This window comes from Brassica napus, chromosome A9, assembly GCF_020379485.1.
Source record: "Brassica napus cultivar Da-Ae chromosome A9, Da-Ae, whole genome shotgun sequence".
NCBI lineage: Eukaryota > Viridiplantae > Streptophyta > Magnoliopsida > Brassicales > Brassicaceae > Brassica > Brassica napus.
In genome coordinates this window covers 17,767,140-17,792,414 of record NC_063442.1, presented here as the reverse complement: position 1 = coordinate 17,792,414, position 25,275 = coordinate 17,767,140, and the positions used below count along the sequence as shown (strand labels likewise).

At 35.4% G+C, this 25,275-nt stretch overlaps 2 protein-coding genes across 3 annotated transcripts; both read left to right on the top strand.

Annotated features, from left to right (window-relative positions):
• Positions 1-1,507: 1,507 nt before the first annotated feature.
• LOC106367027 (probable WRKY transcription factor 19) lies at positions 1,508-11,710 on the top strand. The gene is made up of 5 exons (XM_048740808.1): positions 1,508-3,726; positions 7,347-8,214; positions 8,678-9,746; positions 9,834-10,130; positions 10,224-11,710. The coding sequence occupies exons 1-5, from the start codon at positions 3,243-3,245 to the stop codon at positions 10,947-10,949; spliced, it is 3,444 nt and encodes a 1,147-aa protein (XP_048596765.1). The 5' UTR covers positions 1,508-3,242; the 3' UTR covers positions 10,950-11,710.
• A 4,083-nt stretch (positions 11,711-15,793) lies between these two features.
• On the top strand, positions 15,794-18,271 carry LOC106367028 (probable sodium/metabolite cotransporter BASS5, chloroplastic). Of its 2 annotated transcripts, XM_048740807.1 has the most exons (8): positions 15,794-15,894; positions 16,012-16,194; positions 16,292-16,339; positions 16,428-16,483; positions 16,555-16,682; positions 16,757-17,203; positions 17,637-17,973; positions 18,075-18,271. In XM_048740807.1, the coding sequence occupies exons 2-8, from the start codon at positions 16,047-16,049 to the stop codon at positions 18,135-18,137; spliced, it is 1,227 nt and encodes a 408-aa protein (XP_048596764.1). In that variant the 5' UTR covers positions 15,794-15,894; positions 16,012-16,046; the 3' UTR covers positions 18,138-18,271. The 2 variants fall into 2 exon arrangements, with proteins under 2 accessions (XP_048596764.1, XP_013662166.2); XM_013806712.3 differs by lacking the exon at positions 15,794-15,894 and having other exon boundaries at positions 15,970-16,194.
• Positions 18,272-25,275: the final 7,004 nt, after the last annotated feature.

Below are 25,275 nucleotides of genomic sequence, written 5' to 3'. Positions count from 1 at the left end.
ATTTAGTAATCGACTTGACTTAAGTAGTAAATTTTTAGATTTAACTTGTATGAATAGTAAAATTTTAAACTGATATTTGATTTACTAAAAATAAATACTTACAGTTCCATTTACTTGCTAAAAATTTAGAGCTTACAAGTTACTTGACTTGTCTTATTAATTTTTATCTATAAACTTCTTGCACCTGATTTAATAATTATTTGTAAGTTGATAATTTGTTGTAATTCCAAATTAAATAATTTTACTATTCATGATAATATTTTATTGCTTTTCCTAAAAATAAAAACTCCAAAATGTTTCTATAAATATTGTTTTATGTTTAATTCACTCTATACAAATAGAAATATAAACAAGATATTTCAGTAATTTAGAGAAATTTATTTTTTCGTTAGTAAAAATGAGTATAAATTAAGGAAATAAGTTAACAATGTCAAATAATTATTTTCTTTTAATATTTGATACTTATTTTATTTTTGTAAACAATTTAAATATAGTAGTTGATGCTCGACTTAATTAAACTAAATACTCAATTTTACAAATTAAGTAGAAGTCAAATACTGTAATACAGGATATGTAACAAGTAATTGTACCCACTGTGGATTTTAAAACCCACATTAATTATTTGGTATTGTTTGAAGGTAAAAACTAGGAAAGAAAAAGGATGTGGGCAACAACATCCTCTGAACACAACGATATAATCAGAGATTTCGGTTGACGAAAGTTTATTTTTATTGATTAAGTATGGTTGAATACAATAAAGGGAATGAGATCGAGATACAACTGAGATCGACTACGAAATAAACTACTTAGAGCTTTAAGGTCGAGGTTGATGTTTGTGGTTAGGTCTCTCTAGGGTTTCACGAGTGTACCTCTATCTCGATATCTTCTCTTCTTATAGGTGCGACCTCTCCGGATCTCTCTCAACGACATGTGTGTGGTTAGGTCTCTCTAGGGTTTCACGTGTGTACCTCCATATCGATATCTTCTCTTCTTATAGGTGCAACCTCTCCGGATATCTCTCAACGATCTCTAGATCTGCGGGGTCGCATCCTCGTTCCTACTGACTCCGTCTCCCCTTTTTTATGGGTTTACTTTGACTGGGGCCCTCTAGACCTGTGACTTTTTAACCGAAGCCGAATACCGAACCGGATCAGACCCGAAATGAACCGGTTCGGATCGGTCTCGGATAGAGCATATTTAACCGATGGATAAAGTTCATGAATATCTGTGGTTAGAAAGGTAAAGGGACAACTATTTTTACCACTAGACCACTTTAATTTCTTTGTAATAACGTTCAGACTATATATATATATATATATATATATATATATATATTTGATTTGTGTTCATTTTTTTATTTTAAAAAAATTAAATAGAAATTAAAAAATTAAAAAATATATATATATATATATATATATATATATATATATATATATATATATATATATATAATTTCGGGTTAATATTTGTATACCCGAACCGGTCAGAACCAATTTGAATCCGAACCGTAAATCGACCAAGTATTCATTGGATACATTTTCTAAATCACCGATTTATCTGGAACCGAACAGTTCTTACCCATAACCGACCCGAATACCCGAAATCCCAGCCCTACGGCTTTCTCTTTAAGGTCGGACTGATGGACCTCACTTTTTATGCGAGCCCGGTTGAAGTTGAATGCTAATGGGCTTGGGCTTTCGGCCTATTTTATCTTTTTTTTTGTCAACATTCTCTTTTTATTAGAGAACCCAAAGGACATATTACATGAGAAGTTCATAAAGCTCAATTATAAAAGTACAGACTCAAAGCATTAAAACACAAAACAGTCCGACCCATTTTTAGCCCATCGGATCCTCTTGAGTCGTTCTGTCTCACTCAAATCCACGCGTCTTCTACGAAGAAAAGTCCTGCCACGCGTCTTCATCTCGATATGCATGAAACAACACCTCGATCTGAGATGACACGTATCAAAGACGCGCCGCCGCTGGAGTGAGAGGCTTTCTGAAACAGCTCTGCCGGTAAAGCGTCGCGGCCGAGCACAGTTATGAACTCCTTCATCTCCATCCTTCACCTAACCGCCGCTTAAGCAGGAACCTCCATCTATCATCGGAAAATAGATCTGGGAGAGACTCAGATGACCTAATATAGGATCTCTACCGGACCATCTTAAAGATGCCGATTCATCTAAATCCACACTAGTATCATCCAAGGTGAATCCAACATCACTGCTTCCTATCTATCAAGGAGACTCCGCTTTAGAGCCAACTTTAAGGCTTCAATCTAATTAAGCAGAGATTGATTCCTTTAAAAAAAGAGCAAGTGCAAACCGAGAGAAAGGAGAAGACCCTTTTTAAGCCAAACGGGATCATAATTAGCTGCGAAGGAAGGATTCTATATATTACAACTCAATCTTCATCGGAGAACAAAAAATCAGCCATGAAGCTTTATTCCGGTCTGATTGAAACATCACGACAAAAGATTGCCACCGCGAAGGGAAGGGTTCGCTACCGCGAAGAGAAGGATTCGTCAAGCGAAATATATACATCACAAAACAAAAGAGAAAAAGTGGTAACCGGCGGCAAAGGCCATCGGCCACCGAACGATGATTATTATAAAAAAAATTTCTAGTGAAAAGATGAAAAATTTAGAGAGAGAGTGTAAGTGGTTATCACTAGCTTTTCGGCCTATTTTATCTTTAGCTACTTTTTGGTCCAACACCTACTACCTAACTATTTATATTTGTTTTATCGAATAAATATTTGTTTAATAGGTTGATTTGAATTTGAGTATTTTTCTCCAAGCGTGGTAAAAATAAAAAGATGCCCCCGGCAGAATCGTCAAATTTGACATTTTCAGTGAGAAAACTATTTTCTAATGAGCCGATTTGAATTTGAGTGTTCCAAACCAACCCCCAACATAATAAAAACCAAATCTCCAAATTTTGTAGTTAGAAATAACTTTTGGGGATTTGCGTGAACTAGCATAACAGACCGATGCAGAAAAGTCAAATTTGCTTTCTGGGGATTTGCCTGAACTAGCAGACCTATGCAGAAAAGTCAAATTTAACATCTAGTCAATCTCAAAAATCGTTGGGTGAGAAAACCATTATTGGGGGTAAATTTTATTCTTGGAGCAGTTTCCCTTCATTCAACCTCCCAAAAAAAAAAAAATTATTGACAACGCACGGGGACAAGAAGAGGTCAACAAATCTGCCTCGAAGATTTGAGAAAAAGGTCCATATAATGAGACAGCGACGATATACCGCTGACGAGAACGCCCCTTCTTCTACAGGTGAAGAGATGCTGCAGCCACGGGCATGGAAGCTGCGTTTTGTAAACTCGCCACCACCGATGATATTTACGTTTTCCAGGATCAAGGCAGAGGACGGTTCTCCAATAGCAATCGAGCTCCTCGATGCCGCCACAAACGCTCGAGTCACCTCCGACTTGCGGCTCGAGATCGTAGTGCTGAACGCTGATATCCCCGAGGAAAGCTTCACCACCGAGGAGTTTAACAGGAATATTCTCCGACCACGGGAAGGGAAACCACCATTGCTCGCCGGAGACCTGACCGTGACGCTTGAAGACGGGATCGGAGTAGTCAGCGGCGACGTCACTTTCACAGAAAATTCAAGATTCCGATTAGGTGCTAAAGTTACACAACAAGGAGGAGTTGTGGAGGCCATAAGTAGAGCGTTCGTGTGCAGAGATCGTCCAGGAGGAGAGTGTGAGTAAATTCATAGTTAACTGTATGATAAGCTAGCTGTGCCTTTGGCTTATGTGCAAAGGAAGCAGAGGACCGTTAGAGGAGTTAGAAGTGGCTAGATGAGAAGTATGAAGTGAAGAGGAGACTCTAGCTGTGAAGGAAGGTTTTGGCTGAGTCTAATAAAAGAGTAATGAGTTACGATGTCGTTTTATTATCTTATGAGAGTTGTATTTAATATTCGTATTGTCAAACATTTGGGGATATCAAATGATCAATACAACAAACCTTATCTTCTTATCTTATCTCTCTCTCTCTCTCTTAAACCCCCTTTTCTGTTAACGATAAATCGCCTTTCATTCCGTCCTTGTTGAAGCTAGTCCAGGGGAGAATAAAACTCAGAGTCCGAGTAAGGAGGTCAAGAAGTTGTTGCGAGAGTTTGAGTCAGTGTTCCAGATGCCTCAAGGTCTACCCCCGAAGCGCAATAGGGAACACGCCATTACGTTGCAAGCGGGTACTTCACCCATTAACATCAGGCCTTATCGATACTCCCATATTCAGAAGGATGAGATTGAGAAACTGGTAAGAGAAATGTTGCAAGCGGGAATCATAAGACCAAGTATCAGCCCGTTTTCTAGCCCGGTGTTGCTGGTGAAGAAAAAAGATGGCGGGTTCCGTTTCTGCGTTGACTACAGAGCTGTGAATAAAAGCACTATACAAGATCGATACCCCATTCCAGTTATCGAAGAGCTGCTGGATGAGTTGGCAGGAGCCTCAGTGTTGGATGAGTTGGCAGGAGCCTCAGCTGCTGGATGAGTTGGCAGGAGCCTCAGGAGGATGTTGGCAAGACGGCTTTCAAGACTCACGAAGGGCATTATGAGTTCCTGGTGATGCCCTTCGGGCTCACCAACGCCCCTGCGACGTTTCAGTCTGTCATGAATGAGATCTTCAAGCCGTATTTAAGGAAGTCTGTGTTGGTCTTCTTCGATGATATCTTGGTGTATAGCAAGAATGAAGCAGAGCATCGGGAACATCTTAAGACAGTGCTCAAGGTTCTGCAACAGCATCAGTTCTATGCTAATGAGAAAAAGTGCGCGTTTGGACAGTCTAGTGTGTCGTATCTGGGTCACGTGATATCGTCCAGAGGAGTCGCAGCAGGCCCTGAGAAGATTCGAGCAATGTAGGAGTGGCCGCAGCCTAAGAATGTGACTGCGCTGCGAGGGTTTTTGGGGCTGACGGGCTACTATAGGAGGTTTGTGGCTAGCTACGGCAAGATTGCTCGACCACTCACAGACTTGTTGAAGAAAGAAGCGTTTAAATGGTCTGATGAGGCGACGAAGGCTTTCAGTGGGCTTAAGAAGGCGATGACTACACTACCAGTACTAAGGCTACCTGACTTCTCAAAATCGTTTGTGGTCGAAACGGATGCGTCCGGAATAGGTATTGGAGCAGTGCTAACTCAGAGGGCCGCCCGGTAGCATTTATCAGTAAGGCGTTCTCGAGTGCAGGAAGAGTAAAGTCTGTCTATGAGAGGGAACTTCTCGCCATTGTGTATGCTGTTACTAAATGGCGACATTACCTCACAGGAAATCAGTTCACTATACGTACTGATCAGAAGAGCCTCCGTTATTTGTTGGAGCAAAGGGCGGTATCGGTGGAACAGCAAAAGTGGGCTTCCAAGCTGTTGGGGCTTAACTACACGATCGAGTACAGGCCGGGAAAAGATAATCGTGTGGCAGATGCCTTATCTAGACAGCAGGTGGAAGTTAAGGAGAACGACGAGTTCCAGGAGTTTCAGTTAACTGCACCCTTGACAATTGATCTCGATGAGTTAGCTTTTCAAGTAGAAAGAGATGAGCGCTTGCAGTTGATCATAAGGGCTTTACGAGATGGTAATGAAGCTCCAGAGGGTTACTATGTGAAGGAGGGGCACTTGTTTCATGAAGGTAGACTGGTGATCCCTGCGAAATCGCCTTTCATTCCGTCCTTGTTGAAGCAGTTTCATGATAGCGTTATGGGAGGTCACGAAGGAGTTTTAAAAACCTTTAAGAGGATGGCTAGAGAAGTGTATTGGAAGGGAATGCGTAGTGATGTGACTGAGTTCATCAAAGCTTGCGAGGTGTGTCAGAAAAACAAATATTCTACACTCTCACCCGCGGGTTTGCTGTCTCCTCTACCTATTCCCACTCAAGTTTGGTCGGATATCAGTTTGGATTTCGTGGAGGGGCTGCCAGTGTCCAAAGGAGTAGATGTGATCATGGTTGTAGTAGACAGGCTGTCGAAATATGCTCACTTCATCCCGCTGAAACATCCTTTCACGGCGAAGGTGGTAGCAGCAGCGTTTGTTAAGGAAGTGATCAAACTTCACGGCTTCCCAGAAACGATGGTATCAGATAGAGACAAGATTTTTCTGAGAAGATTTTGGGAAGAGCTGTTCAAAACGCAGGGGACAGCACTTCACAAGAGCACGGCATATCATCCCCAGTCCGATGGTCAGACGGAAGTGGTTAACAGGTGTTTAGAAGCATATTTGAGATGTTTTGCGGGAAGGAAGCCGTCGTCGTGGTCGCAGTGGTTACCGTGGGCTGAGTATTGGTACAACACTTCTTACCATTCCGCCACCAAGTCGACTCCGTTCAAAACCTTGTACGGTCGTGATCCTCCAAAGTTGCTGCGGTTTGGGGATATTCCGACAGAAAATGCAGAGGTAGAGGACATGATCCAAGACAGGGATGCATTGTTGCATGAGTTACGAGAGAACTTGGCGACTGCTCAAGCTCGAATGCAAGCAGCAGCGAACAAAAAGAGAAGAGACATTGAGTTCGAGCAAGGGGATTGGGTGTTTCTTAAGTTGCGTCCTTACAGACAGTTGTCGGTAGCGTCGCGCAGAGCAGAGAAACTAGCTCCGCGATATTTTGGGCCGTATCAGGTGGAGAAGCGTGTCGGGAAAGTGGCTTACAAGCTGAGGTTACCGTCACACAGTTTGATTCATCCCGTCTTCCATGTGTCTCAGTTAAAAGGAGCTGTCGAACCGAAAGTTCGAGTTCAAGAAATTCCTTTGATCCTGTCTTCTTCGTTGGAGTGGAACACAGAGCCGAAAGAGATTTTGGACATCAGGAGATCAGTAGAGAACGGTCAACCAGAAGTGCTCGTGCGTTGGGTTGGGTTACCAGAATTTGAATGCACGTGGGAACCGGTTATGGGGTTAGCGGATCAGTTTCCTCAGTTTCAGCTTGAGGACAAGCTGGGTCTTCTGCGGGGGGGGGGGGGGGGGGGGGGGGGGGGGGGGGTATTGATAAGCTAGCTGTGCCTTTGGCTTATGTGCAAAGGAAGCAGAGGACCGTTAGAGGAGTTAGAAGTGGCTAGATGAGAAGTATGAAGTGAAGAGGAGACTCTAGCTGTGAAGGAAAGTTTTGGCTGAGTCTAATAAAAGAGTAATGAGTTACGATGTCGTTTTATTATCTTATGAGAGTTGTATTTAATATTCGTATTGTCAAACATTTGGGGATATCAAATGATCAATACAACAAACCTTATCTTCTTATCTTATCTCTCTCTCTTAAACCCCCTTTTCTGTTAACGATAAACCCTAGTTTATCACTTTATTTTCACCCGCATTTGGTAAATCAATTTTGATTATGCAGCTTATTCTGATTCTAAGGTACACGACATGACCAAACACGGAGTTAAAGAATCATCTTCACCGGGCGGCGGCAATCAACAGCAGAAGCAGAGACGCCAGCTTCAGATCCGTGGTCATCGTCCTTCACCTCTCAGCATTCACAAAGACTCCCACATGATCAAGAAACCTCCCACGTTAACTCAGCGAGAGCCGGTGGTTGTCTCGCCCAAGGTCGTACACACCACCTTGAGTGATTTCAGGAGCGTCGTCCACCGACTCACCGGGGTTAACAACTCTGTTTCCCAACTACAATTTTCTGCATCATCCGCCTCTACTGATTATGAAGTCATAGTCATCTACAGGAGAGGTGACATCACCAATGATGCTTTTGTTAAGGTCGTCCAGCGACTCACCGGGATTCCTAACTCTGTCTCTGTGCCTCTTAACTCATACGTTGAAATTGAAAAAGGGTCCTCAAAGAATCTACAAGACACTGAACTAAGCACATCCGCCATTAGGGAATATGATGTCGTAATCAGATACGTGAGAGGTTGCATAAGCAACGGTGATTTCATCACCCATCTTCGTGCTGCCCTCTGCCGGAGAGGGGTTTCTGTCCGAGAAGACATCGATGAAGTAGACACAGTTCCAGAATGTAGGGTTTTGATAATATTCTTAAGCAGCACATACGTCCCTTCCAACCTGGTAAACATTGTTGAACAACAACGTAAAAAGCCTCGAGTGGTTTACCCGATTTTTTATGGAATTTCACCATCTGATTTGATCAGTAACAGCAATTATGGGAGACCTTCTCACCAAGACGAGGCAAAAAGGTGGCAGGCTGCTTTGGAGGAAATAACTCAGATGCATGGCTACATATTGACAGATAAGTACGTGATGCCTGTTATTGTTTAACGTTTCCTCACTAAAGTATTTAGTGCACCATCTAATGGCTTTTCACTGGCTTATGATCACTGATCTTGTGATTATATGTTTTTGCTCTATTTTTATACTTTATGATTGTGGTTATATGTTCTTTGCCCTGTTTTTTTTTTTTTTAATTTTATGGTTGTGGTTATATATATATGTTCTTTGCTCTATTTTATGTTGAGTTTTATATTGTGACTTTCTATATTTTAAATTTGTAGACATTATATATATATAGTACCATGTCCGTATCCATAAACTTTTAGTTTTACTGTTTTCCGTCCAGTCTATATGGATGGATAATCAGTCAGGTTGTATAACTTTGATATTTGTAAAAAAAAAAGAAACTATAACTTTGATATTTCATCCTCATCTTTGTCTTGAAGATTATTGACTCGTATACTCTATATACTTCATACATCGCAGGTCCGAGTCTGACTTTATAGACGAGATTGTCAATGATGCTTTGGAGGTGCTACGTTCCAACTATAAGAAGAATATTATTGGGATGGATACGCAGATAAAGGAGATCTTGTCACTGCTATGCATTGAGTCTCAAAATGTTCGCCGCATAGGTATATGGGGTGCGGTTGGTATAGGAAAAACAGCCATTGCTGAAGAAATTTTCCATAGAATCTCTGTCCAATATGAGACTTGTGTCTTCCTCAAGGATCTCAACAAAGAAGTCGAGCTAAAAGGGTACGATGCTGTGAGGGAGGAACTATTGTCTAAACTTTTAGAGGTAGAACCAGATGTCATACGTACTTCAAACATTAAAATGAGTTTCTTGAGGAGCAGGCTTCAGCGTAAAAGTGCCCTCGTAGTTCTCGACGATGTGAATGATTTCAGGGATGTTGAAACCTTCGCAGAGATGCTTAGCTATTTTGGTCCAAGAAGCAGAATAATCATAACGTCTAGGAACAGACATGTTTTTGTACTATGCAAAACCGATCATGTCTATGAGGTCAAGCCATTAGAATTTCCTAACTCTCTACATCTTCTGAACCCCGGAATATTTCAGAGTGGTCTGTCACCCGAGCTTTACAAGACATTGTCACTTGAGTTGGTCAAATTCTCAAATGGAAATCCTCAGGTTCTTCAGTTCTTAAGCAGATCCAGCAGAGAATGGAAAAGTTTATCCAAAGAAATTCAAAAATCTTCAGCCATTTACATTCCAGGTATATTCGAAAGAAGCTGTTGTGGGCTTGATGAAAACGAAAAGTGTATATTTTTAGACATTGCATGTTTCTTTAGAAAGATGGATAAAGACGACGTTGCAATGTTGCTTGATGGATGTGGTTTCTCTGCACATATTGGGTTTAAAAACCTTGTTGACAAATCACTGTTAACCATATCACACAATACGGTGGACATGCTCTGGTTCCTCCAGGCAACAGGCCGAGAAATTGTTCGCCAAGAATCTATTGACAGGCCAGGAGACTGCAGCAGGTTGTGGAATTCTGAAGATATTAGAGACGTATTCCTAGACAACACTGTAAGTAACCAAGACAATATTTTGTCTTTTTTAACGTTCTGCACTTAGGTTTATTCTGACTTTTCTTGTTTTTGTTTTTGCTTTCAGGGCACGTCAGATATTGAAGGGCTTTTCCTGGACATGTCGCAGCTGAAATTCGATGCAAGTCCCAATGTATTCGACAAAATGTGTAATCTTAGACTGTTAAAGTTTTATTTCTCCGAGTTGATAGAGAACCATGGAATGTCTTTACCTCAAGGTCTTGAATACTTGCCGACCAAGCTAAGGCTTCTGCACTGGGAACACTATCCTATAAGCTCATTGCCGCAATGTTTTGATCCGAAGAACCTCATAGAGCTTAACATGCCAAGTAGTTGTGTGAAGAAACTTTGGAAAGGCAAAAAGGTAATGTTCAAGATTACTACTACTTGACTACTATGTCAATCAAATATGAGAAACCATGAAGTTGTTGCTGATATTTGTTTCTCTCTTTTACAGAGTCTGGAAAACCTTAAAAAGATGAGACTGAGCTACTCCTACCAGTTAACAAAGCTTCCAAGACTTACAAGTGCGCAAAACCTCGAGCTTCTTGATCTTGAAGGTTGCAAGAGTTTGGTGAGCATTAGCCACTCTATCTGTTATCTTAAAAAGCTTGTTTCTCTGAATCTGAAGGACTGCTCGAATCTGGAGAGTGTACCATCTACAAGTGATTTAGAGTCTCTTGAGGTTTTGAATCTTTCTGGCTGCTCGAAGCTAGAGAATTTTCCGGAGATCTCACCAAATGTGAAAGAACTGTACTTGGGTGGGACTATGATACGAGAAATACCATCATCGATCAAGAACTTGATACTTCTTGAAAAACTTGACCTGGAAAACAGCAGACGCCTCGTGATTCTTCCAATGAGCATATGCAAGTTAAAGCATCTCGAAACGCTGAATCTGTCAGGCTGCTCAAGCCTTGAGTATTTTCCAGACTTCTCTAGAAAGATGAAATGCTTAAAGTCTTTGGATTTGAGCAGGACGGCCATTAGAGAGCTACCCTCCTCCATTTCATATCTGACTGCTCTTGAAGAAGTAAGATTTGTGGGATGCAAGAGCCTCGTAAGATTGCCTGACAACGCCTGGAGCCTAAGATTCAAGGTTGAATTCCGTCAGATTGATACAGAGAAGTTTTCGAAACTGTGGAATAGATTAGGTTGGCTCAAAAAAGTTCACATCTCTTAGGTCCTTCTTCTATACTCCTTGTAATTGACACAACAAAGATTGTTGCTGTTGTCTACAATGTGAAATATATGAGAAGAACTAAGGGCTGAATCCGCCTAAGTCTGATTCTATATCTGAATGTAGAGAGTGATATTTCATTATGTGAATATCTGGTAAATGTTTGTTATGTTACTCGTGTACTTAGCTTCATATATAATTTCATGATATAGTTCGAATTTGATGCTGCTGTGGACTTGTTTCTTGAATATTTTTATAGGATTTAATGATCATAACTAACAAGGTATAAAGTTTTTTTTTCCGAAAAATTAATCTTAAAATACTGAAATATAGATGAGTTAATTTGGGATCTATAATGGGGAAGTCATAGATACCGCTGTTCTGTGGCGGCTCGATCCAGGCAGCATAATGCAGCATCTCGTTGGTGTTTGAAGATTCAACTCAATAGCCGTCATGTCTCTTACAAAAACTCTTTCTATTTAACGAGTATTTGACCGGACGATCCGGGTTTATATGAGAATCCCACACATACACAATGTCACTCATATCTCTTGGGAGCTCATATGTCATAATGCTTGATTCATTACTGATAAAGCTGGACAAACCATCACATAATGTCACTCAACCTCAACCGGTTAAGTCTAAACATGATTAGTCTCATCTGCTCTCTACTAGAGACCGAATCTACTAGATATATGTTCCCTTGGTATTCGGCTATATCATGCCATGTCTTACAAACAGCAGAAGCACGAATGTTGTCTTTCATAGAAAGGCAAGATAGTATGAGAAATAGAATGTCCCTAGGGAGATAATTTTTCTCATTTTCAATTTCATTCTTCTTCCATGGGTTTCCAATGATTTTGAAGATTTTTTTCAACCTAGTGATACCATGAATCCAAACCATTAGTTTCTGTTATGATAGCCCACTTGCTAGAAAAATTTGGTCGTACAATTTTTGTATTTAATTTTATACTTACATGTTTTGACAGATGCAAGAAGAAGATATGCCAAACACACAGATGGATAAATACAATAATCAAAAAGAACACAAAGATTCACCAATAGGATATCTTCACATAGCAAAGATAGACTTTTATTAATGGAAGATTTACAAAAATCTGTCTACAAGAAGAACATATCAAATTGCTCTCTATTTCAACGGCTAGTTTGATTTAGAGGAAGCACAAATATATATATATATCTCATATGTTCTAGAAACCCTAACATTATTATGCCTCAAATAACTAAGGCCCAACAGATTCAAATTTCAAAACGCTAAACGCTAGATACAACTTTTTTCCAGAAATGGACACTTTAATATTCTAGATAACTAATGTTTATCTACAACTCCAAAGTGTTGAAAACATATTTCTGAAATGGAGTGTGCACTTCAGTGTTGTAGGTGAAACACATATTCAAAGCATTACAACATTACACAATCATGAGGTAACGTGTAGTTTTCTACTATTTCTGTAAAATCTATCTATGAAACGATAGGAAAAAAACGATTTAAACATTAACGATATCTATAGTGTGCCTGAATCTTCTCTATTAACAGAGACGTACCATTTTTATCTACCATAAAATAGTCATACTAGGTTCATATATCTATTTGATTTTTTTGCATTAACATTTCTAAAGAATCTAAATAATTATAAGGATATTAATGATAAATCAATTTAACTGTAAATTTAAATATTATTTTTAGTTATAATAAAATCTGTTGAGAAAAAAATCTAACCAAATCTTATGAAAATTTAAATCTTTTATAATTAATGAATAATTAATTTGTAATTAGTAATATAATATTACTATAAACTAATTTTAAATAAAATTTATAAAAAACAAAATATAATAAATTATATGATACTTTTACAAATTTCATAGTTATATATATATATATATATATATATATATATTGGCGATAAGAATAGACAAAATATTTGTGGGTTTTATAGTTGCACTAGTTCTGTCAAAATTTTGTATAAATCTTTTGACTTAATTTTTGTCTAAAAAGATCTCTATTGCCGTATTAATGATCAAGATGTAACTGAACTTTAATGATATTAATTAGATATTGTTAAAAGTTTTGTTATTATAATTTATTTCTTTTAATACTGCTAAATCTTATTACAAAATTATTAAATTTTAATTTTTGAATAAGTATATTTTTTTTATGAAATGGAAATTCAAGGCTATTTATTGTAAGTAATCAAATACGTGTATGTGTAGGTTTTTGGTGATTTTATCTTTTAACAAAATTTAAATAATCAAAAATTATGATTTACTCTTTTTCTTTTCTTTCTATAAAATGTTCCTCAATAGCACTGATTCTTCATATATTTTTGTCAAAGTAATTGGGTTCACAAAGCATTATTTTCTCGGTCCATTTTTCACCTCTTTCTTTTGTCGAACCATGCTAAGCAAAGATGTACGGTTAAAATGACCCTCATGGCACAGCTTAGTCAGTTATTCTCTTGGCATTGCTTTGTTTGGCAACGCCATAATGTCTTAAAACAAGGATGCCATACGGAAAGTCTTTTTTTTTCTCTAACTTCGTGAAAAACTCAATTTTATTTCTCCCTCGTTACGAACAAGAAAGTGTTTTGAAAAATCAGTTGTACACTCCCTTCGTTCTACGAACCCTTGTTGATTCTGAACTTCGTTTGTGAAGGAACCGGACAAATTATTCATTTTTGTCTTCTTAATAGTTTTTTTCTTTTTTTTTTATTTAAATATAAATTTGATTTATAACTATTAGAATGTATATCACTTAGGGCTGCGCAAATAAACCGAATCCGAAAATTCGATCCGGACTCAACCCGGTAAAAATGAATTCGAATCGATCCGTACCTGACATAATACCAAATGATTTTTTACGGTATTTCGGGTTATGGGTTTTACCCAAACCCAAATGGATATCCGAAAGTTTAAAAATTTAAAATCCCAAAAAATAACTTGTACCAAACCCGATCTAAATCTTTTATATGTTTCCAAAACACGCTAAAATATTATTGAATACTTAGAATAATTATCTACTACACGAATAATTAAATCAAATAATTAATCTAATATAACTATTTTATTTGGTGAATATTAATGTTGTTATGTTTTGAAAATAGATTTTTAACGTTAAAACCCCTCAACTAAATTTGTTTTGAGTAAATACTCTTATACTAAGTATTTAGTAAAATAGCCCCCAAACTAAATTTATTTAATGAATTAAATTATCTGTCTACACTGTCGGTCATAATTATCATTACTATCGATAAATCTTTAGTTTAAGGATTTTTACATTAAATAAAGATAGTCAATGGGGTTTCCATTAAAGATCTAAAATGTTCTAAAATATGTGTAAATATAAAAACATGATCTAAAAATTAGTAACTTAAATTTTCAAAATTAGCATTTTGAAAGTGTATGCAAATAGATGAGTTTGATTTATTTTGAAATCAACATTTATGTATAAACTAAAATTAAAACCACAAAATAAAATAAAAAATATATAAAGTTTTGCCGGTATTAGTGGTTTTTTTGACCGACAATACAGATAAAATAATTATTTAAAAATTAGTGACACTCATTTTCAAAATTAGCACTTCAGATAAATTATGCTGCATTGATGAGATAGATTTATTTTAAAATTCAAATTATAAGTGGGAGATAAAACCCGCAACTAACAATTTAATGTGAATATAGCCTAGTCTGACTAAACCTTACTCTATTCACATTAAATTATAATTGTTAGTTTTAGCTCCCACATATAATATGGATTTTAAAATAAATATATCTCATGGATGCAGCATAATTTATTTGATGTGCTAGTTTTGAAAATGTTAGTTACTAGATTTTTAGATAATTATTTTATATATAGTGCCTGTCAAAAGAATTACTACTACTACTAGTAAATCTTTAGATAATGTTTTATTATATTTTCTGGTATTTTACATTTTCAATTTATACATAGATAATGTTGATTTTAAAAGAAACCAAACTCATCTATTTGCATTAATTTAAAGAATGATAATTCTGAAAAATTTTAAGTTACTAATTTTTAGTTAATGATATTATATTTTTATATTTTTGATTTTTCAAAGGTAAAACCCTTAACTATGTTTATTTAATGTAAAAACTTCTAAACTAAAGATTTACCGGTAGTAGTGGTATTTATGACCCACACTGTAGACAAAGGGTTTAATTAATTAAATAAAATTAGTTTGGGGGTTATTTCACTAAATACTTAGTTTGGAGAGTTTTTATCCGAAATAAACTTAGTTGAGAGGTTTAATGTTAAAAATCCTATAAAGTTTAAATAGTGTTTCTTATGTTTACAGAGTTTCTAGTTGCTAAATTTAATTTGTATACGTTTCTGTATGATTCTCGTTCGTACAAGACTTTGGTTCGTTATGTTTCATGATTTATTTGATGTTGTCATGTATAGGTCAAAAAGAGTCTTCTATTGTTGATAGACGAGCCAGTTCATGTTGTTTTAGGCTTGATTCAAACGTTCGCATATGAGAACAATGGAAGAGTGGTGAAATTGGCCGTTTCCTCCCACAGAAAAGTTATATTGATCATTTGATATCTTCTAGTCAGTATCGACTAGCTTTTCTAAACTTTTCCAATTCATTCAATAGTTTAGACAATTCAAGTTCATCAATCTCACTACTCAGAGTAACATATAAGTATGATTGGGTCCAAGAAAGGCATGCGTGAACGCATTCGGGGTCGAGAAGCTAAAAGAGTAACGGCTTGTCTATCATATTATAAAAAGTCATTTAATTGCGTGAATAAGGCCTATAAAATTTCGAGTCCTCAACCCTATAAAATTGTTCCTTGATGTGTTCCCTCAAAATGGGAAGTAATCAAAGACTAAATCTTTAAAAAAAAACGAGTGCTTTTGAGACGATAGGTTGGTGTGGCGCTCGCACGTGCGTATCATGTAGAGGTAAATATTTTTCCACGCCTAGTTTCTAATGAAACGTTTTCTTATTTAGGTTGATAATTTGGTACGTCGTGCTTATAATGATGCTGCGTTTTGCTTCCACGTATCTCTCTGATCAAGATAGTCGTTTTGGTTATTTCTGAATCAAAAATAAAATGGGCGTGATCTCTCCTATCGAGACTCTGTTCTTGAAGTCTCAACATCGTCTTCTTCAACCTCGAGATTATTCCTACCCTGTGGTTTCTCATAACACTCAAAGAGTTGCAAATTTCCCCGACCGCAGCTTCTCATTTCTTTCTCTAGGTTTCACTTCTTTGTCCCTTGTTCTAACACTTTAATTCTAACAATTTTATATGTATATTTCTTCCGTTCTTGTTATTGATGAGTTTGATTCTCACAGGTTCATCATCTGTAGATTTTCCATTACGCAGTGATCTGATTCTGCAAAGTAAGTAAAATATGGAACAACTGTGTTTTTGTTTGGACTGAAGCAATTTAATTTTGGGTGTTGCCTTGTTCTACAATCCAAATTAAAGATGGTAGGTTGAGTTTTCCTTGGCGGAGATATGTCTCAGAATCTGAATCAGCCGAGGTAAAACATAACCAACAAGATCCAAGTCTTCTTTCGCTTTCTTGGCAAGTAACAGTTGTGTTTGGTTTCAGGTCTACAATGAGAAGGTTTCTATAATGGAAGTATTAAAGAAAGCCAACTCTTTTATTCCTCATGTGACTCTCTTAAGTACAATCTTAGCTCTTCTCTATCCACCTTCTTTCACATGGTTCAAGCCAAGGTTTGGGTCACCTAATTACTAACTTGATCATGATCTTAATTACAAATCTTGAATTACTATTTCTCTGTCTTTAGGTACTTTGTGCCTGGCTTAGGGTTCATGATGTTTGCTGTTGGAATCAACTCTAACGAACGAGACTTTCTTGAAGCTCTTAAAAGACCAGACGCTATTTTCGCCGGTTACATCGGACAATACCTGATAAAACCTCTCTTAGGTTATATGTTCGGCTTAATAGCTGTCTCCCATTTCAAGCTACCTACTCCTATAGGTGCTGGAATCATGTTGGTCTCATGTGTTAGTGGAGCTCAACTATCGAATTACACAACTTTCTTGACCGATCCTTCACTCGCGCCGCTTAGTATTGTCATGACATCGATCTCAACAGCTACCGCGGCACTCGTTACACCCATGCTTTCTCTCTTGCTCATTGGTAAAAAGCTTCCCGTTGATGTGGTTGGGATGGTCTCTAGCATTCTCCAGGTCGTGGTTACACCCATTGCCGCAGGACTTCTTCTGAACCGGTTAGACACAAGCTCAATCAATTAGAAATGCATGCATGTCAGATTTATCAGGCTTCAAACATATACGGCACGATTTGTTGGGCTTTTCTCAAATTCATGTGCAACTCTATCCAATATATGATATATATTATCCATTTTGAACCTGATCAATAAATCTGCATAGATTTGTTTTTTTTTTTTGGTTATTACCTGGTAAGTCTAATATTTATTAGCTTTGGACACATGACATTACATATATCAAACATTTTTTTGTCTAAACTTTCGATTTGACACTTTGGTTGATATCTGTATGGGTCGGATCATACTTGTCTTTAGGAATTTTTCTAAAACCAATTTTCATATTGATTAATTTGGATAGGATGAGAGTTTATCCAAAACACTTTCAATGTACGGCTACCTAAATACTAATGTTACATGAGAAATGTGACTACAGGTTATTTCCAAGGTTGTCTAATGCGATCAAACCATTTCTCCCGGCGCTAACGCTTATCGATATGGCTTGTTGCTTAGGAGCACCCCTCGCTTTGAACATAGACTCAATCTTGTCTCCGTTCGGTGCAACCATTTTGTTACTCGTTATCACTTTTCATCTCTTGGCTTTCGTCGCTGGTTACTTTTTAACTGGTTTGCTCTTCAGCAAGGCACCTGATGTAAAGGCCCTGCAAAGAACATTATCCTATGAAACAGGAATGCAAAGTAGTCTTCTTGCTCTGGCCCTCGCGACAAAGTTCTTTCAAGATCCTCTTGTTGGAGTGCCTCCAGCAATCTCCGTGAGTTTAAAAAACCGACCTCGTCTTGTTACATCTCTTTGCTTTTAGTTCTTAACATGTTTTTTCATTCTAATCATAGACAAATTCTTATTTTTTGGCAGACGGTGGTTATGTCTCTGATGGGTGTCTCGCTTGTTACAATATGGAAAAATAGAAAGGAGTAGTGACATAAACCCTTATCTAAGATGTTCGAAGACATTTATAGGTTGTTTATGTTGGCTGTTCTAAATTATTTCTGTAATGACTCTTATGGTTGTTCTTTTTAAATTGGTTCTGATACAACACAAAGTTGACTAAACCAGAACAGAGTCGATAAGCCAGAGAACAGAACGACAGTACGAGTTATGAATCAGGATTTTATGGAACCAATATATTAATAATGGAGAAATTCTTATGGTGAATCTTTCTCCTAACAAATAATATCTTGCCAACTCACATTCAGTTTTTGGAAAAAAGGGTTAAAAATTATAAATATAATAATTAACTACAGAAAAAAAGGAAAACCATAAAAATAAGTTTTTTTTAACACTGATTTATTATGATATTACAATTATAATATGAGAAAGATTACATAGACGATTCGACAACCGATAATAATTACCTGTCTTATGAAGACCTACGTCTAACTGCATCACCTGAGCCGTCCTATGAAGATCCACACTTGACCAGATTTACTTGCACCATGTTAAAGATCTCTTGTAAGCCTTTCTTCCATAGTCTGCATAATTGTTTTAATAAACCGCTATCTCCGGGATTTGAAACCTGGATTTCCTGTAATCTGCAAAAAATTGCATAGTTTGGGATTCGAACCCAAACCTGGGTGTAGAAGCTTTTAAAGCTTAACCACTAGGCTACGGTGCTTCCACACCATCGGGTACATGAAAGAAAAGAGCCTGTGTTTGTGATTTTCAAGTCTCCTTTGCTTTCTAATTCCCCTTGGACCTTCCACGAAAACAAAAAACTTGACAGCCACAACACAATCCTCTTCCTCGGGAGAAGATGAGGACACTGCTACGTTGGTGACCATCTGAGTTTGGCAGTGAGGAAGAGCTACGTCTGGCAGAGACATATATACATCTTGGATCAACTTTATTTTCTTCTCTTTGTTCCAGGTACTTAAAAGGAGGACCCGAACCACTAATGTATATACTGAAATAAATCATATGACTGTGACTTGTGCCTCACGAAATCAAGAAGTGGAGGTAACTATGCTGTCTAAGAAAAACAAAGGCTTAACAGTTTAAACACTTGCAACTGCTAAACTAGATTCTTGCCCTTGAAAACTTATTTGTCTGTATCAAATCTGAACAGTGTTCCAAAAGAAGTTAAGCGATCTTCCAGGGAGCTTGGTGTCGCAACAAGCAGTCTGCCTCCATGTCTGTGTGTAAACCTCTTATATTTGCATTTTATTCATTGTTTTTTCAGGTCTTGACTTCTAGTTTGCTGGCTTCCACAAAACTCTAGAGTTCATTGCCACTAGGGCCGGCTCAACACTATTAGGAACCTCTAGGGCAAAAAAAAAATTATTTTTTTAAAATTTATATACAGATAATGTCTAAAATATTTTTTAAAATTTAATAAGTAATATTTTATATATTTTGTAATGAAAATAAAATTATATACATATCAAATAATTTTGGACCTTTTTCAGTTTTATTTATTATATTTATAATTTTTTTATATATAAAAATATAAATTTATAAAAAAATGGATCCTTTATTTATTATTATACGGGGAGACACGGACATGGACCCGGGGCAGTTGCACTGCTTGTTCCCCTTGTAAGCCGGCCCTGATTGCCACCATTTATATGTCTCAGTGCTGCTCCGTAGTGATTTGATTATAGATCTGGAACAAAAAAAATGTGAGTGCAAAGGGCTCAATGTTTCTCCATCTCAGATTCAGACTTCAGTTTAGACTGTCATGTTTCTCCATCTCCAGACTCAGGATTCAGTTTAGACTGTCATGTTTCTTCATCTCAAGGTCCAAGTTTAAAAACGGTTTGCCAAAAACTGAAGACTTAAAATATGTTGCATTCATCACTTAAAACTCTACATGATGAGGTAGTAGTAACTAGTAACTGAAGTAAATGAAATATATGTGCTGTGTATTGGGGTAAACAATCTTTGCTTGAATAAAAGAGAAGCTAAAACAAACAAAAAAAAACTCTTAAAAATAGATGAATTTTGAGAAACACAAGCCAGAAAATCAAACCGAAAACTCACCTTTTCCTCGTCTTTCATCTTCTCAAGGTTAGTCATATCGTGCTGAAGAAATCCTAAAAGTTAAAACTCAAGTTTTCTTCGTCCCTTTTCTGCAATCCATGAAGAAGAAGTTGACAGGCGTTAAGTTTATCTTTTTCTTTTTTTGTCTATAGATAATTATATTTCTAATTATTTAGTTTTTTTTTGAACAATACCTTGGTACTCCATGGTGAATTGTTAAATTCACCTCACCTTTTATAACTAACCAAAGTGCCATGTAAGATAATTTTTTTTAAAAAAAAATTGGACGAGAAAAAACAACACTGACGTAAACATTGTATGCATATCCCAAACTCTAAAAATCTAAACCCTAAACCCTAAACTTTAAATCTCAAACCCAAAACTCTAAACCCAAAACTCTAAACCCTAAATTCTAAACCCAAAACTCAAAACTCTAAACCCTAAATCCTAAACTCTAAACCCTAAATCCTAAACCTAAAACCATAAACCATAAATCCTAAACTCAAAACTCTAAATCCTAAACCCAAAAGTCTAACCTATAGACCCTAAATCATCAATCTTAAACCTCAAACTCTAAATCTTAAATCATAAACCTGAAACCTAATCAAGTGATGGGTTAAGGATTTAGGGTAATATTTTAGGATTTATGGTTTAGGATTTAGGGTTAGAGTTTAATATTTAGAGTTTATGGTTTAGAGTTTTGGGGTTTAGGTTTAGGATTAGTGTCTACGGTTTACGATTTGGGGTTTAAAGTTTAAGTTTTAGGTATATAGTTTAGATTTTAGAGTTTCAGATTTTGGAGACGGCATTAAAGTTGGTTTGTTTTTTTTGAGCCATTTATTTTTTAATTTTATTACATTTTTAAACTAATTCTACATGACACTTTGGTTGGTTATAAAAGGTGAGGTGAATTTAACCATTCACCATGGGGATGAACCTAAGTTTGTTTTTTTTCTTTCCAAAAAACTGAATATGAATTGGCAAGATATCATTGGTTAGGTAAACCTAAAGGTTCACCCTACCTAAGAATTTTCTTAATAATGCAATTGTGTTTATGCAAAAAAGTCACTTAATTTTTGGATTGCGTTATAAGAAAGTTTTGTTTAAATGGTTTTCTTCCGTATCTCATTTTATTGAGTACAACAACCAAACAAGAAGATCTAAGGGGGATGTTTCAAAATACATCTACTCTATTAAAACCGAAGTACAAAACATTATTTGCCTAAATTTAAGCGACTTCTTACATTTTTTTCATTTTTTTAAAACTAATTTCAACCACTTCATTTATTGTATTTTCCAAATAATTCGACAATATTTATTACACAAATTTAAAATAGAAGTTACCTATTTTAATTGTTTTATTACATCTTTTACATTCTATTTTTAACTCTTCTTAACTACCTCAGTAATTATCTTTATCATAATAATTGAACATCATTCATTTTAGAGTTTTTTTTTGGTTCAGCCCCTAGGGTGAACTTGTACGTTCACCAACCAATATGATTTAGTTATTTCAGATTCAATATCTTATAAAAAGGAAATAAAGTAATAAAAATCTGTCAAATTATATTATGTTTTCAAAATAAATAAAAATAAGCAATAATTATCAAAAAATAATTTTTTTTTAATATTCTTAATATGGTCAGCAAAACACTAAATCCTTGGGTAAATTTTAAACCCTAAATCATATACATTAAAAACTAATCTTAAGAACTCAAAATTCTAAACACTAAACCCTAAACTCTTGGATAAAACCTGAACCCTTGGGGTTTAGGATTTACCAAGGGTTCAAGTTTTACCCAAGGGTTTAGGGTTAAGGATCAGGGTTTAGTATTTTTAAAAATAGTTTTAATGTTTATGATTTATAGTTTAGGAGTTACCCAAAGGTTTAAGTTTTACCCGAGGGTTTAAGATTTAGGATTTAGGGTTTAGGGTTTAAAGTTTAGTGTTTTGCTGACAGAGTTAACACTAATAAAAAATTATTTTTTGGTAGTTACTAATATTTATTTTATTTATTTTAAAAATATAATATAACTTCACAAACTATTATTATCTTATTTCTTTTTTTTAAAGATATTGAATCTTTTTTTTTGAGCAAGATAGACAAACTCTTTATTTTACGTGTTAACAATAATAATATCTTTGATTTGAATGGAATTGTTTCATTCATGACAAAAATTTAAACCAATTAACAAATAAATTTTTATTTGTTTACATAACAGTTAGACATTATTATTAAGGTATCCATTCGGGTATGAAACGGTTCTTTCAAGTATCAATATTTTTGGGTTTTAAAATTAGGTTTCGTTTGGATATTATAAATTTATGGGCAGAATTTGAGTCCGATCCTTCAGGATTCGGGTCAGTTCGGTTATGATGTGTAGGAATATAAAAAATCTCTAAATAACCTATGTATTTAGAAATGTCATTAAACAATTTATAAAAAGGTAAACAAATTACATGCGTGTGCGCAGGGATCAAGATCTAGTAAACCTTAAATTTGAATACAAATCTATAATTCAAATTCAATCAATAGAAATTTGACAAAATGATTCAGAACTTGATTTTAAATGAAAAACTCTACCCAAACTCCACACAAATATAAAAGTAACCTAAAATCTTTGTGAAATTATAACAAGCCCCTTATGACCAACCAAAAATCAGAATGCATTTTTACGAATAGTGATCTTAAAAATAATTTGTAAATTTTAACAAAATATTTTTGATGGGGGGAGGGAATTAAAATAATGTAATTATAAACATTTGTAAATTATTTAAATCAAGATCAAGTAAAATTGAATTGTTTTTAACATATATGAGTGAAGGTGTGTCATGGTATTTTTTTGTTTAGGGTTTGGTACCATATGTTGTAGTACTGTTTGTGTTAAGGTTAGATTTTGAAAGCTTAACTTAAAAAAAAAATTAAATTATGACTTATATGCGTTTAGTTTTGTGTAATTAAAAATTTTTAAAATTGAATTTAAGTTTTATGAAGTGTTTGTTTCTACTTAGCTAGTTATTTTGAATTTAAAGTGTAGGTGACTTAAGTCTTCCAACAAATAATGCACTAGAAGACCTAAGTCTTCTGCGAATAGTAAATTTAGGGTCTAGAAGACTTACTTGAAAGTCTTCTGAATCAGAAATATTTAACCTTATTGGGATTTTTGTTTAACTATAAAAGGAAAATTTACAAATTCTTTATTCCTTTCAAATGGAAGTAAAAATGTTATGTTTGTCATTTTAAAACTCTCAAACCTCTCTCTAATCTCTTTGAACTTGAAAACACCAAATTTTATATGAGTTTCTCATTTTATCTCATGTTTTTCTCACTGATTTATTTTATTTTTGCAGGTTTTTTATTATATTGTTCTCATCTTTCACTCCTTTAAAGGTAGATCTATAAATCATTTTTTTTTCATTTGGTAACTTCTTGTTGCTTAAATCTCTTACCTTTTGAAATTTTTTTCTGTTATTTCAAATTCTTACTTTATTTTTGAAGTTTTTTTATGTTTTGAAGCCATTTGAATGGTTCTGGATATGTAATTTTTTCAGATCTGAGGCAGACTTGGAAGACCTCTTGGAAAGTTTTCTCGGAAGTCTTCTAACATTTAATGCACTAGAAGACTTCCTTCTGGCAGAGTCTTCTCCCATGTCTCCGCTTTCATAACAGATCTGAACGTTCTAGTAAGTCTCCACGTCTTGTTTTTCTTCGTTTGCTTTTATTGCTTAAAGCTTTGACCTTTTTAAAACTTTTTTTGTTGCTTAAAACTCTTACCTTATTTTTGAAAAGTTTCTCGGTTTTAAAGACATTTGAATGTTTTTAAATATGCAGTTTTTTTAGATCAGAGTCAAACTTTGAAAGATTTCCAAGGAAGTTTTCTCGGAAGTCTTCTAACATATAATGCACTAGAAGACTTCCTAGGATTTTATGCCAGAGTCTTCTCCCATGTCTCTTTTTCATAACAAATCTTAGCGTTTTGGTAAGTCTCTATGTTTGTTTTTCTTCATTTGGTAATCTTTTGTTGCTTAAAGCTTTTACCTTTTGAAAACTATTTTTGTTGCTCAAAGTTTGAAGATTTTCTTTGTTTTGAAGGCATTTGAATGCTTTTGAATATGCAAATTTTTCAGATCTGAGCCAAAATTTGGAAGATTTACAGGAAGTCTTCTCGGAAGTCTTCTAACATATAATGCATTAGAAAACTTCACGGAAGTCTTCCGACCGAGTCTTCTTCCATGTCGTCTCTTTTTTCATAATAGATTTGAGCGATTTGGTAAGTTTCCGTGTCTGATTTTTCTTCATTTGGTAATCTCGTGCTACTTAAAACTCTTACTTTTTTTTCCAAATTATGCTTTGAATCTTTCATTTAGTTTCAGATCTGGAGCTATCAAAGTGGAGGAGCTGTCCAACTATCTGGTAAACAGATCTGAGTGTGTTAAAGGTAATAATGGAAGTTTCAAATTTGAAGAAAAATTCATGCATGCGAAGACTTCCTAAAAACCTTCATGGAAGTCTTCCACGCAGTCTTCAAAAACCTGAAACATGAGGACTATCAAAGTCCACACTTATCTATGTGGAGGAATGATCTCTAACTCCAAGTGTAATAGTTTAGTTTATGGTTTGTTTTGTGATCTGTTTGTATACTTCTTTAGTTGTGGATCTTTTTTTTTTAATTTGAAAATACGTTAATGAAAATGTTCATTTGTACAATGTTATCTTGCAAAAAGTACTTGATATTATTGAATTTGAAGTTATATTCAGCTTCAATAGCAAAACATAATAACACAAAAATTTAGCCAAATTTACTAAAACTAAGGGAGAAGACTTCCAAATTCATTGTTAAATTCAAAAAGATCAAACATTACATAAGAAAAGAATAGATAACACTTTCACTAAAAGTCTTCTGTGAAGTCTATGGAAGACTTCTGGGAAGTCTTTGGAAGACTTCTGTGAAGTCTTTGGAAGACTTAATGTTTAAGCGGAAATTTAAAATATAAGCGGGAAATTTAAGCGGAAAATTAAAATTTAAGAGAGAAAAATTAATTTTAAGTGAAAACTGGAATTTTAAATCTCATGAAA